The following is a 12,487-nucleotide window of genomic DNA, read 5'->3' on the forward strand; positions in this document are numbered from 1 at the left end:
CTCGTAACGACCGCCGCACAGCGGACCTTGCTACGAACTCTCGTGACGAGCATCCGCAACCATGGGCCTCTATTCAGATCCCCCGCCCATGATGGCCTTTGCAGAGGTCAAGCCCACCTTGCTCGTCTGCTGGTGGAGCACCATCTTCTGCCTCACCATCATCCTCCTCCGCATCGCCGGTCGCTACATCCGCTCTGAGCGGCTGTTTATAGAGGACCGTGTCGTGTCCTTGGCCATCATCCCGCTCTTCATTCGCATGGGCTGCGTTCACGTCATTCTCATCTACGGCACCAACAATGTTGCACTCGATAGTTTCGAGCTTTCAGAGGTGAACCTCCACCGCCGTGCTGTGGGCAGCGGCCTCGTCCTTGCCAGTCGCGTCTTCCACGCCGCAACGTACGTTTATATGCCTCCCGTGCAAGCTGCGAGCTACGCCTCCAGGCTTCATGCCTATACTAACACACCTAGTCTATGGATCTTCAAGATCGCCATCCTCGAGTTCTTCAAGCGTATCAGTGATGCATTGTCAGAACGCTTCTCACAAGTCGCTCTCATCGCTATTCGCTGCTTCCTCGTCGTTACCTTTATTGCTGTCGTTATCAGCGACCTGTCCGAGTGCCATCCTTTTGTGCACTATTGGCAGGTCGCCCCAGACCCGGGCGGCCAATGTCGCCAGGGCTTTGCCCAGCTGCTGACCATGTCTGTCTGCAACGTCTTCACAGACCTCCTGCTAGTCCTTTTCCCCGTCCCGTTCATCTTCTTCAGCCACCAGTCCGTCAAGCGCAAGGTCCAGCTCATCCTCCTTTTCTCACTCAGCCTGGGCGTCGTCGGCATCACGATTTATCGCGCCACCCGTGTCATCCAGGAGCACGGTAACCAGCAGCTGCGCTCCCTGCTCGCTTCTGTCGAGCTTCTCTTTGCCACCGCGGCCGCCAACTCACTTGTTCTGGGCTCTTTTGTCCGTGACCGCGGTGTCAAAAAGAACAAGTTTCGTGCAGGGTCCGTAGTCGACTCCATGGAGCGCTCCAGCGTCGTTCGCTCCCGCCGCCCAACGGCTAATCGCCATTGGGGCAGCGACGAAGACCTTGTGCGCGATCTGGGCCTTGGAGTCCAGCCCGAGCTGCGCGACGCCCCCGACTCGCTTATTGGCGATGACATTATGTTTGGCTCACCGGGCGGACGTGCCGTCCGGCCTGCGCCCATCCTTAAAGTGGACGGCTCGGCCGTCGACCCTCTGCATCAAGCCCACGACAATAGCGGCGAAGGCAGCAGCCACAGTGGCGGCGACAGCAGTGTCGGTCATTGCAACGGCCATGGCGCTGCGGGCGACTTTGGTTCGTGGCAGTTTCCCGAAAACAGGCGCCGTAGTGCCGCAACGAACAGCGCTCAAAGTGCCCAGAGCGGTTTGAGCGGCCTCAGCGGCCAGAGCGACGACGATACGCTTCTGGCCCGGGACCCTCTGAGTCCCGCTTCGCGCAACAACTCGACATTCACGCCGCGCAAGGTGGCTTTCTTTGATGCGGGCAACCTCCTGGGCGGCGACAGTGGCAGCGGTGACAACGAGTCTGAGCCAGATACGGCCCGGATCAGTACGGCCGGCGGCGTCCGCTCGCCTACCAGCATTGGTGGGGGTGTTATGCGCTCATCCACGGACAGCGTGCCGCCGTCGCCCGCCCACACGGCGAGTGGGCGTGGCTTCCGGCGCGGCTCGACAGCTCTGCTGCAAGATCTTGGTGGCCTGCTCGGGCCCCCGACCTCGCGGAACCGGCAGCGATCCGATGGCCACTCTCCGACGCTCCAGACGCTACCCCAGGGTACGCCGATGCAAATGCCGCCGTCGCCTCTGTCCTCGTCGCAGTCGCCTACTCAGTCGGGTCATGCAACGCCATCCAACTTGGACAACCTGACGTTGATGGACCCAGGCGGCTTGCTCAGCAGCCCGGGTCCGCACCGCAGGGTGTAGCGCATGACTTTCTCTCTTCTTTTCTTTTCGCCTCTGTTTTTTTCTTTTCTTATCCGGAGTTTTAGCTTTTCACGACACCACCATGGCCATCCGCTTACGACTCGCCCACGCGAACCCCTTTTTTTTCTTTGGCTTTGTTTATGTGACACACGACCTTTTCTCTCGATACGAACTTCATGACGGAACGACGGAGCAGTGGCGGTGTTTGTTTTTCTCATGAGATGTTACTCTCTTAATTGTGTGTTGCTTGTATGGAGTACGGCAGCAGGACTCTATTTTGGTGGACCACAGGCGCAACTGGGGGATCTTTGTGAGATCTGTTTATGATTCTGATTTGTGAGAAGAGAGCGTTGCTAGACACTCTTTTCATTGGTGCCTTGGCTGGCACTGATTTTGTCGATTGTGTGGTCTGTTTTGGCGACTTATTATTATACCCCGGCCATTGATGCCCTGCGATCTAAATGCATTGGAACTTATCTTGACACTGAAATTGTCCTCTCGTGTGAAGGATTATGCACGTCGGAGGCGAGTAAAGAGGATCGTAGATGCTGTCGTGCTGTCTCCGCACTATTGCCATTCATTCCGATGTCGATACCGATGATATCAGGACCGTGGTTCTGATTAGAGTGCGCGTGCCGTTGTCCTTCCTGGACCTTTTTCTTTTATGAGCAAGTGCAGCATCCATATTGCATTGTTCTTAGCACTGGCCTCCCACACCCAAAGCCATATCGGAGGCCTATTCCGAACGCCGCTCAGACAAGGGTGCCTACCCGTCCATTTCCTTATTAACTTCACCTGCCGTGCTTGTCTCCCCTCTGTACACTGCGTTTGGTTGCTTTGTCTGCTGCTATAATCATATGACGATATATCCGGCCAGTTTCCATAGCCGCCAGTTGAGTGATATGAGGGACAAATATAAATGCCATAAAAAAAGACTTCAAACGTAGAGTGACAACCCTGTTTCGACAGTAAACACGAGGAAAAGAAAAGTAAACCTCCTTGTGTTAACACCCCATCTGCTACTCCGATGGAAGAAGAAATGATAAAGAATGCCATGTAGCAAGAACCAACAAAAAATGACAAGGTAATAACGCCCTATGATAAACAAACATTCGAGAAACAAAGTTCCAAATAATCCAAACCATGCATGCCCACAAACAGCGGCGCCCACACACACCGCCCCGCCCCCCGGACGCATACAGTCTCCCTTTTGCTGCTGGCCGTTTTCTTACACGCACAACCGGTAGCTGGCATAGCGACCAGCCGTCTCGCTCGTCCGGATAATCTTGACGACCTGGCCGCGCTTCAGGCCAAGGTACCGCGCCACGGGATCCTTTTGCTGGATACGCGGCAGCTGCGTCTCCTTGAGGCGGTACCGCGCCAGCAGCGCCGTCTTCTCCTCCTTGCTGAGCACGACGTGCGTCGGCACCAGCTCGTGGTGCGTAATGTTGACCAGCAGGTCGTCCTGCATAAAGCACTCAATCTGTGTGTAATTCATCGTCGCGTTGATCACTTTGCGTGCCTGTGCACTCAGTGCGCCCTGCGTGACCATGATGCCGGCGCGGAAGCTGTGCTCGTCGCAGTGCTGCACAAAGCGCTTGATCTCCTTGACGCCGATCTGGGGCTCGGTCATGAACTCTACCCAGACCGTGCCGCACTCTTGTACCGGGTCGGGGCGGGCGGCCGTCGGTGGCGGCGTGTACTTTTTGATCATGGCGTCGGATGGCCGAGCGGAAAACTGCATCTTGCCGCGGCTGTGGCTCGTTAGCGTGGGACGACAGGAACGTGGGAAGCCAAGGGGATGGGACGCCGTACTCGGCCGTGCCGTCTGGCATGGTGAACTTGTTGACAAACTCGTCGAAGCTGATCTTGACCTCGTCCTCGGCCAGCTCGTAACCCTGTTCAGCGGCCCTCCTGTTAGCCCAACGTTCTCTGACCGGCGGAATGCTGCTTCCAGCCGCCCGGCAACTGTGGGAAACCACGCACCCGGTCCTGGCACATCTCGTGAACCGTCCGCCAGGCCCGCCACAGCTTGCGCAGCTCACGCTGCTTGGCCGGGTCTTCCTCGCCGCCGCTTGGTGAGAACGACATTGTGCCTGTGGTGCGTGATGCGTGCTGCGTGGTCGCGAGTTGCCGGAGTCCTCCCGTGTATGGATCGTGATATCGCCGTTCCTGCTCGTCGTCGCGGAGAGCTTTCGTCGGGGCACGTATCACCGGCGCAAAAAAAAGGAGTTTCGCGTTGCTCGTTGGAAAGGAACGCTGTGAGAAAACGCAACCGTGGCGGAGGAAGAGTGTCGCAGACAAAGGATGGCGACAAGGCGGTTGAGAAGTTGGAGATGGAAGCGTAAAAGCCTTTGTCGCTTTCCAATTGTTCGGCTGGCTCCTTCCCACCTTCGTTTGGCAGAAAAAAGTTTCGCCTGCAAAAACGGCAGGCGCAAATAGACCCACTTTTGACGCCGCCTACGACACGTGACTTTGAGCTTATCGGCTTCTTATCGAATCCACCACCCCGGCAGGGCCCTTCCTTTTCAATCGCTCTTTTTTTAGTGTATTTTTGCCCAAGTTGGGCCCCACTAATACGGATTGGGTGCGCAGACCAGGCCAATCGACTTTGGTGGCAGTGGTTCCTTCCTTTTGGAATTTTTGACACGGGGTCCAAAACTTGAGCCAATTCCTCAGTCGGGAAAGAACGTTAAAAAAAAAATTCCAAAAATTAAGAACGTCTGTTGAAAAAGGGACACCTTTTGGCAACGGGTGACTTGCTGTCTTTCACACTTCCCTGCCTCCTTCCCCCTCCCCACACAGTACAAAGTTGCTCAGTCACTCAGTAGAACGTAGAACAGCAGGAGCGACCGGCCTTGGCCTATTCAGCCGATTTGTAGCGGAGGTGTTTATTTCGTTGCGTTTCTGTGCTTTTGCGACTATTTTCGGTTTCGAGCCTTTTCTAGTTCCCCTTCTCCCCTTTCTTCTCTGCCCCCCATTCCTCATCCATTTCGATCGGTAAACATTCCTGCGACACTGTCTCTTACGACCACGCGGGTAGCTTCGAGATCGGCACCTTCGTCACACGAAGTATTTTCGTTATCGTCCTCACGACCGCTCGCCGTCTCTTTTCCCTTCGCCGCCTCGACGAACCCTTGCCCGAAATAAAAAATGGCCGAAGCTGTGACTGCACCGGCAGCAGATTCTGCGCTGACTGCTGCTGCCCGGCCCCAGAAGCCCGATGAGGCGGCCTACCAGACGGCTCTGGAGAAGGCCGAGAAGGAGCACAAGGATGTGATGACTCGCTTCGTATGTTCTTTTTTCTTTTTTTTTTTTTTTTTTTTTTTTTTTTTTTTTTTTCTCTCTTCCGGAATTGGTGATGCGGCGTGATTCTTGCCGTCCTCGGACCGATGCATGTGACACGTGTCCGTCGCAACGAATGTGCTCTGTCGTATGATACTAACCCTCTTGCCCACCGCCTAGAACGCCGTCAAGGCCAAGATCGAGAATGTCCAGCCCAAGAAGGACGGCCCGCCGTCGCCCGCCCAGAAGCGCCGCCAGGAGCTCATCGCCCAGCTCAACGAGATCCGCCAGAAGCAGGCCGGTGGCAAGACTGCGCGCACATCCAAGCTTGACCAGATCAAGCGCCTCGACGAGCAGCTGCGCAGCCGCGTTGCCGAGCAGAAGGCTGCCCGCGGCAAGGTCCCCTTCAAGTCGGTCGAGGACCTCGACAACCAGATCAGCCGGCTCGAGGAACAGGTGAACGGCGGCATGATGAAGCTGGTCGACGAGAAGAAGGCCCTGGCCGAGGTGACCAACCTTAAGAAGGTGCGCAAGAACTTTGCCGCCTTCGATGTCCAGGAGAAGCAGATCAGCGAGCTGCGCGCCAGCATCAAGCAGATCAAGGACAGCATGGACGACCCGGAGGCCAAGGCCCTGAGCGAGAAGTACAACAGCCTGCAGGCCGAGCTCGACGCGATCAAGGCCGAGCAGGACGGCGTCTACAAGAACCTCTCGAGCCTGCGCGACGAGCGCAGCAAGCTGCACAGCGAGCAGCGCGAGAAGTTTGACGCCATCCGCAAGATCAAGGACGAGTACTATGGCGCCAAGAAGGCGTTCGCTGCCTTTGAGCGCGAGGCCCGCAGCAAGGCCTGGGAGCGCAAGCAGGCCGAGCGCGAGCGCTTTGACCGCGAACGCAAGAAGGAGCGTGCCCAGCGCATGCTGGCAGAGGCCAGCGACCCGGCCTACCTCGACGAGATCCGCCGTGCCCGCAGCCTGCTGCACTTCTTCGACCCCTCGTCGACGCCCGCACCCGCTGCTGCTGCCGCCACCAACGGCTCGGGCTCTCTCGGCGCTCAGGCCACCCGCAAGGTCGACGACGCCGGCCTCAAGGGCACGCGCCTGGTGCGCAAGGAGGACCGCGAGGACGACTTCTACCTGCCTGCGGCCAAGAAGTCCGGCAAGAAGGGCGGTAAGAAGGAGGGTGCCGCTGCCAGCGGCAAGGGTTACAACGTGCCCCCATCTGTCATTGAGGACTGTGCTGCCATGGGCCTGAACCCCCCGGCCAGCGCCGCCGACGTTCCCGAGGTCATTGAGAAGGTCAAGGCCAAGTTGGCCCACTGGGAGAATGACCAGGCCGCCCAGACACAGCGGGTACGTTTTATTTCTCTGTGGCCTTTGTTACTCTATGGCCCTCTATCAGTGAAACCATGACTAACTGTATGTAGAACATCGAAAAGGCCAGCAAGGAAATTGAGAATCTCGAGAAGGAGGAGGAGGCGGCTACTTCTGGCGACAAGAAGGCCGACGACAAAGCCGTTGCCGAGGTCACCGCTGACCTCAAGGACAGCTCGCTCGATGAGAAGAAGGGTGAGGAGGCCAAGGAGGAGGCCAAGGAGGAGGCCACCGCATAGGGAGAGGAAGACAAGCAATAGAACCGACAGGGCCAGTTTTGTTGGGCTCCCGACCCAGTATCTCCTGGTCCATCTGTTCTACGCATCTTCATTCACTCTGCTTGCAAGCCTCTTTCCCCCCAATTTTTTCCTACGCTGTCTTTAAAAAGGTGTAATCGACCACCTCCTTTTTTTGTTTACACCTCCTTTTTGCTCCCTCCTCTTTTCCCCACCAAAACCATATCTACTCTGCCACAAGCATAGCTTTTGTTTGCTTGATTGTTGGCCTTTCTGTGTTTCAATGCATCTTGTTTTGTCAGCCACAAATTTTTTTTTTTTTTCAAAAATATTTGTTAACGAACTTTTCTTATTGTGTCTTCCTGTCTTCCCTGTCTTCCCTTTTGAGACTCGTCGTTTTTCTTGTCTCATCCTCTCCAGTTTGTTTCTAAACTACTTTTACGGGGGGCTTTATATATCTGCATGGGCGCGTTTTAGCGAGATGGGATCATATAAAATTTTTTGGCCATGGACCTACGAAATTATGTTGCAAGCCTCTATGCCTCTTTCTGATACCTTCAGGTACTACAAAAATAACCGTAGATGGTCACATAGATGTGTGGATATTATCCTATTATTACTTTTTGCATGTTTATTTCACCAAGATTTTCACAACCAATATTGGAGACCGCCAACAGGATAAATCAAGGTACTAGTTTGGAGTGGCCTCTCGGAGAAAGTCCACTAAACTCTATAAAAAAGGACGAATATAACGGAGACAGAATAAATAAGAGACAAATAATTGCCAACACATAGGGTAGAAAAGGTGCCGTAAGATAAATTTTGGATGGTCTCGTTCTTTTAACCAATAAGTTGTACGCTCAAATGCTCCACTGGATACCTAGGACGACTCCAAGGAATAGTAAAATAAATGGACAAAGAAAGCGTGCCCGGGAAATAAGCAAGATAGAAAAACAACAGCGCCTTCGCTTGACATGATTCTAGACCAACGGTGGCGGACAAGAAGATAATCAAAAAAAAAAAAAAAAAAAAAAAAAAGAAAGAGAGAGAGGTACAAGCAGAGACAGTTACAATAAGTAGGATCATTATTTCGTAAAGAGCGTTATGTGGAGTAAATGTAAGATAAGTAAAAGGGAGAGGGGGAATGGCGCATACGTTCTTTTTAGTAATGGGGCATGTAAGAGGGCGGTGGCTGTCGGAAGGCGGAGCGTGGTATGGGCACGGGCGTCCTAGGCGCCATGCGCTCCGAAGCCGGCGGTGGTGGCGGGGTCCGTCCGCGGATCTCTCTTGGGTGTCCGTACATGCTGATGCGCTGCGGAGGGGGTACAGGCGGGGGAGCACCGATGCTCTCCATGCCGCTGGCGACTGTGGCAGGCGCGGCGGTTCGGCGGCCGGATTTTCGGGTTCCGGACAGAGCGCTGAGCGGCGGGTCACGCACCATGGGATCGTCGTCGGATGGCAGGGTAAGGTTGACCAAGCTGTAGTAGTACCCGAGCACCTCTGGGTAGCGCTGGACGGACGACTGCCAATCCTCGTCAATACCGCGCTTGAAGGCCATCTGGGCCTGCTGAATTTCGCCGGGGTGCGGTTGTGTGTGGTAGTGGTATGCAAGCCGCTTGATGCGGTCCATGTTTTGGTCGTGGGCCTTGAGTCGTCTTTCTTTGAGAAGCGCAAAGTAGTCGAGAATGTAGTCGCGTGCGTGTTCGCGAACCCATGTTCTATAGACGTTAGTGCCGCCGTTGAGAGAAGGAGATTGCAGTGAACGAGAAAGACAAAGCGAGTACGCACTTGATATCATCATATATGGACTGCATCATCTGCTTTTCGGCCTGTGATATGGCCAGCTCGAGACGTTGGGCCTCGCATTCGCAGGCGAAGCTGGCCGGCGCACCGCATATTGCGCAGTCGGGATCCATTCTGATGATGACCCTGTGAGGCTTTGGGTCGTGGTACTCTTGGGCATACATGATTTAGTAGACGGTCCAGGGAAGAGGCGGTAGACGAAGGAGGAGAGAATGTCCCGGGTGGAGCATGGGGTTGTGGAGCGGTGCCGGTAAAAGATCCGGGGATGGCATGTGGAGGAAATGGGGGAGAGGCGCTTGTCGATGGGGGGATTGGAGGGTGGTGGTGAGCGCAAAACTGATTTAGCAGAGAGAGTGCAACAGCGCACAACAAGAAGCCGCCGGCATAAAGGAAACGATCATGCCTTTCGTTGTTCTCTAGGTCTACAACTGGGCCAGCCAGGTAAACCAGGAGATGGGGTCATAACAGGGTTGTTGTGACAGAAATGGGTGTCACAAGCAGAGAGAGGTTGAAGCGAAGAACGGGAAGAGGAAGTAGATCGGAGAAGCCATGGAAAGTAGGACAGAGGAGAAAGAGAGGAAAACGAGAGGAGAAAGGCCTGAAATAGGAAAGGAAAGGAAACCAGACGTGCGGGTATGATGTGTTGATATTTGGGTCATCGAGGGAATGCGGAGTCGTGAGAGAAGATAGCAGAAGAGCGTCACTAACCTGGGGGTTGGGAGAGAAAGGGCTAGAATCACCACCCCACGAAAGTACAAGCGGATTTGTTTGAAAAAGTGAGGCGGCGTCAGGCGGAAATTCTGTATGTTTACCTACATCCGTCAGTTTGCTGGATCTGTTTGGTTCAGTTCATCTCGCCATCTCCTGCCGCTGCTACCAAAGCCCACTAAAGCGACCACTTCTGTCTGAGCCTGGTGGTGGGCCGGACACAACTTTGACTGGTAGTTTGACGTGAGGAGATAGTGTGCGCAAGCGGGCCAAAGCAGACAGAACCTCCTTGGTTCTTTCACTCTCTGGTGGTACTGGTAGCAACAAGGTGCATATTGCGTGAAGGATGCGAGCTCCAGAACAGGAAGCGTACAGAGTCGCTCCAGGAGGATAGCAAGCCAAGATTTGTTGACGAGCAGAGACGATGTGCGATTCTTGAGCCGGGACTTACAGGAGAGCTGGTCGTCGGCGTGGCCAGAGATCCGGGGAAAGGACAAGTGAATCAGCAGCCCGGCGGTCCAACGGCTTTAATCGGCACTCGTAGCCCGTGGAGGTGGAGCTTTGAGAGACGGCAGTGACGAAGCTCAGATGGCGAGTATGGGAGCCGCTGAATAATTGAATTGTGTTCTCTGAGGCAAGATTAGTTGTCAAGGTTCGTATTACAAGCGGCTTGCAAGGGTGCCCATCACACAAGATTGGAGGAAGGAGGCAAAGAAGAGCGTAGAAATGGCATATGGGCTAATGCAGAGTGTGTGCCTGTATGTTATGCCTAGATAACCGGTCGTCTGCGGCATGCGTCGTGTCGTGGCTCGAGTGCAAACACATTCCTTCAGCAGGATACTGCAGCATGCAAGTATCTGTGCCAGTGCCGATACCAGTCAAGACCAATACGTAGCAACGAACAGCAGAACAGCAGGTCGCGCCCAATGGCCACAGGCGAGAGCAGAGCGTGACCTGCTGGTCCCAATGGCAGAACACTGGCCCGGCAGCTTCCAATGGATGGGGCAAGTTCGCCGTGCGGCAGGGTAGCAAAGGGAGAAGGGGGTGTCAGGGTCTGTTTATGGCGTTTGCTGATATGTAGTGTACGTGGCGTACGTGGTGTGAGTAGGAAAGGGGGAAAGGGCGGCGAACTAGTGTCGATAGAGTCTGCTCGTGCTTTGCTCGGGGGCCATCAGAAGGCTACTGATGCTGCTGGTGCTGCTTTGAGATGTAGGGGGAGAGTGCAGATGAGGAGACGAGACACATGCATGAAGAACACACGCACACGCATTCGCACTCGCACTCACGCAATGATCATCCGCGGATGGATGCACCACACGCACCACCACACGAACACAAGCACGAATGCACAGCGACACCGCGTGAGCCACGGGCGGGATTTGAGACAGGGAGACAGGGAGACAGGTAAACAAACGCCTCGTAGCTCGCGTGTCAGCGTGTGACGCGTGTGAAAGCAGCTGCACGTTCTCGGCCAGTCGTTTGAGAAACAAAGAGGGCGATAGGTTCTGCGGACGAGGTTCGGACAGTAGTGTTCGGCGAGGTTGGAGGCGATGCGGCAGTAAGACGATCGAGAGAGGGCGTAGAAGGAAGAAGCAACGAACCAAGGGGAGAGCAATTGAGTTGCACGGCGGAGAGGCTGGGATGAGAGCTCTATTAAGGCGTCCAGCATCCAGAAAGCGAGCCGAGGGCCTGCCAGCACTTGTACGTAGCAAGCTGTGGAAACGAACGGGGGAGGGGGGGGGGGGGGGGAANAACGAACGAGGAAGGCGACAAAGACCAAAGGGTAGGTGAGCACAGAGCGAGAGAACGGCAGAAAGAATGAACTCACGCTCGACTTGAGGTCAAATCACCACGAGGTTCAAATTTCATGGGGGGAGCGGTTGGGGGGGGGGGGGGGGGCGTGGCGGAGAGAGTGTGGTGGGAGGTGGGAGGCACAGGGACCGGTGCAGTGGTCTGGACAAAATTGATGGCGGCGACGGCGGCGGCGGCGGTCATAGTCGTGGCAGTCGACACGCAGATACGCTCAGGCTGGAAGGGTGAGAAAGCAACAGACTGACGGAGCCACAAAACAAAACGACGAGCGGAGCGGACGACAGCGAGGCGAATGCAGCTGTGCGGCCACAGAAAGTGGGTTAGGGCCAGACCAAGGGGCCAGAGGTGATTCGCTGCAGCCGTGGTTTCGAGGGGGGTACTGCTGCATGCAAGGTGGGAGACGGTTTGCGTTGGGCATGGAGCGGGTTGTGTCTGGAGTATTACAGGTTGGATGATTGTCGTTTTGTTTTTGTCGTTTTGTCTTCGTCTCGATTGCAGCAGCTGACTTGAGGTGTGGCAGTTGACAACTAGGGGCATCACCGAGCGGTTTAATTGACAATAAAATGCAAGTGCGACCCGGGGACTGCTTCGTGGGACGACAAATAGAGCAGGCGCATCGCACATCGAATTACAACAAAAACGGCAAGGGCGATTCGGATCGTGGCGGACAGGAGGCAAGAGCGTGGGACCAGTAGCACTCTCAACATGGCAGGGAAGAGAGGAAGGGACGACGCAGAGCACACTGGACGGCGGCTTCGTCCAGTTCCCAATTGGGCAGCAGCTCCCAACGTTGTGGCCTCAAACGTGAATATGCAAAATTACGGAGCATAAAGAGACGACGAAGATGACGAACAAGACGACGACCACCCGCACATCACGCGCAACGAACTGTGCTGTGCTGCGCGCCCGGTTGCCCTTTTGGCTCTGGCTCGCCTGCAGGCCGCTGTTCGTCGACCTGCTGCCCATGCAACCCTCCCACACCGCATGTTTAGGCCGCGGCTGGCAATAAAAAGAGAAGCAAATGGCAGGAAAAAGCGGCGGCTCCCACTCACAATTTCCCAGCTGCAGCCGGCCACCGCGCGGTCTCGTGTTCCACGGCCGCCTATCCCGGCTCGTCTACGACATACAGCGTGTCTCCAATCTTCTGCTCTGCTGCATGCCTGTGGACCCAGTGGCATCGTTAACCAAAGTCGAACGTTGCGTACAGCGAACCCAAACTCGGGCAGCACGCAACCGCCGGACCAGCCTTGTCCAGTCAAACAGCCGACGATGGCATCCCATATCAGCCGCATTGATGGACCACTGGTAG

General features: G+C 55.4%; 4 protein-coding genes across 4 annotated transcripts; 2 read left to right on the forward strand and 2 right to left on the reverse strand.

The window, feature by feature from the left end:
• Positions 1 to 61: 61 nt before the first annotated feature.
• SPBR_03656 (pth11-like integral membrane protein) lies at positions 62 to 1,963 on the forward strand (the record flags this gene model as incomplete). Its single annotated transcript, XM_040761946.1, has 2 exons — positions 62 to 396; positions 469 to 1,963. The coding sequence occupies 2 exons, from the start codon at positions 62 to 64 to the stop codon at positions 1,961 to 1,963; spliced, it is 1,830 nt and encodes a 609-aa protein (XP_040622775.1).
• Positions 1,964 to 3,191: 1,228 nt separating this feature from the next.
• On the reverse strand, positions 3,192 to 4,054 carry SPBR_03828 (DNA-directed RNA polymerases I, II, and III subunit RPABC1; the record flags this gene model as incomplete). Its single annotated transcript, XM_040762118.1, has 3 exons — positions 3,192 to 3,717; positions 3,779 to 3,861; positions 3,950 to 4,054. The coding sequence occupies 3 exons, from the start codon at positions 4,052 to 4,054 to the stop codon at positions 3,192 to 3,194; spliced, it is 714 nt and encodes a 237-aa protein (XP_040622776.1).
• Positions 4,055 to 5,116: 1,062 nt separating this feature from the next.
• SPBR_03681 (nuclear segregation protein (Bfr1)) lies at positions 5,117 to 6,858 on the forward strand (the record flags this gene model as incomplete). Its single annotated transcript, XM_040761971.1, has 3 exons — positions 5,117 to 5,254; positions 5,429 to 6,598; positions 6,673 to 6,858. The coding sequence occupies 3 exons, from the start codon at positions 5,117 to 5,119 to the stop codon at positions 6,856 to 6,858; spliced, it is 1,494 nt and encodes a 497-aa protein (XP_040622777.1).
• Positions 6,859 to 8,017: 1,159 nt separating this feature from the next.
• On the reverse strand, positions 8,018 to 8,771 carry SPBR_03843 (uncharacterized protein; the record flags this gene model as incomplete). The annotated part of the gene is made up of 2 exons (XM_040762133.1): positions 8,018 to 8,573; positions 8,644 to 8,771. 2 exons carry the CDS (start codon positions 8,769 to 8,771, stop codon positions 8,018 to 8,020), a joined length of 684 nt encoding a protein of 227 aa, XP_040622778.1.
• Positions 8,772 to 12,487: the final 3,716 nt, after the last annotated feature.

This window comes from Sporothrix brasiliensis, assembly GCF_000820605.1.
Source record: "Sporothrix brasiliensis 5110 chromosome Unknown Cont14, whole genome shotgun sequence".
In the NCBI taxonomy this organism is placed as follows: Eukaryota; Fungi; Ascomycota; class Sordariomycetes; order Ophiostomatales; family Ophiostomataceae; genus Sporothrix; species Sporothrix brasiliensis.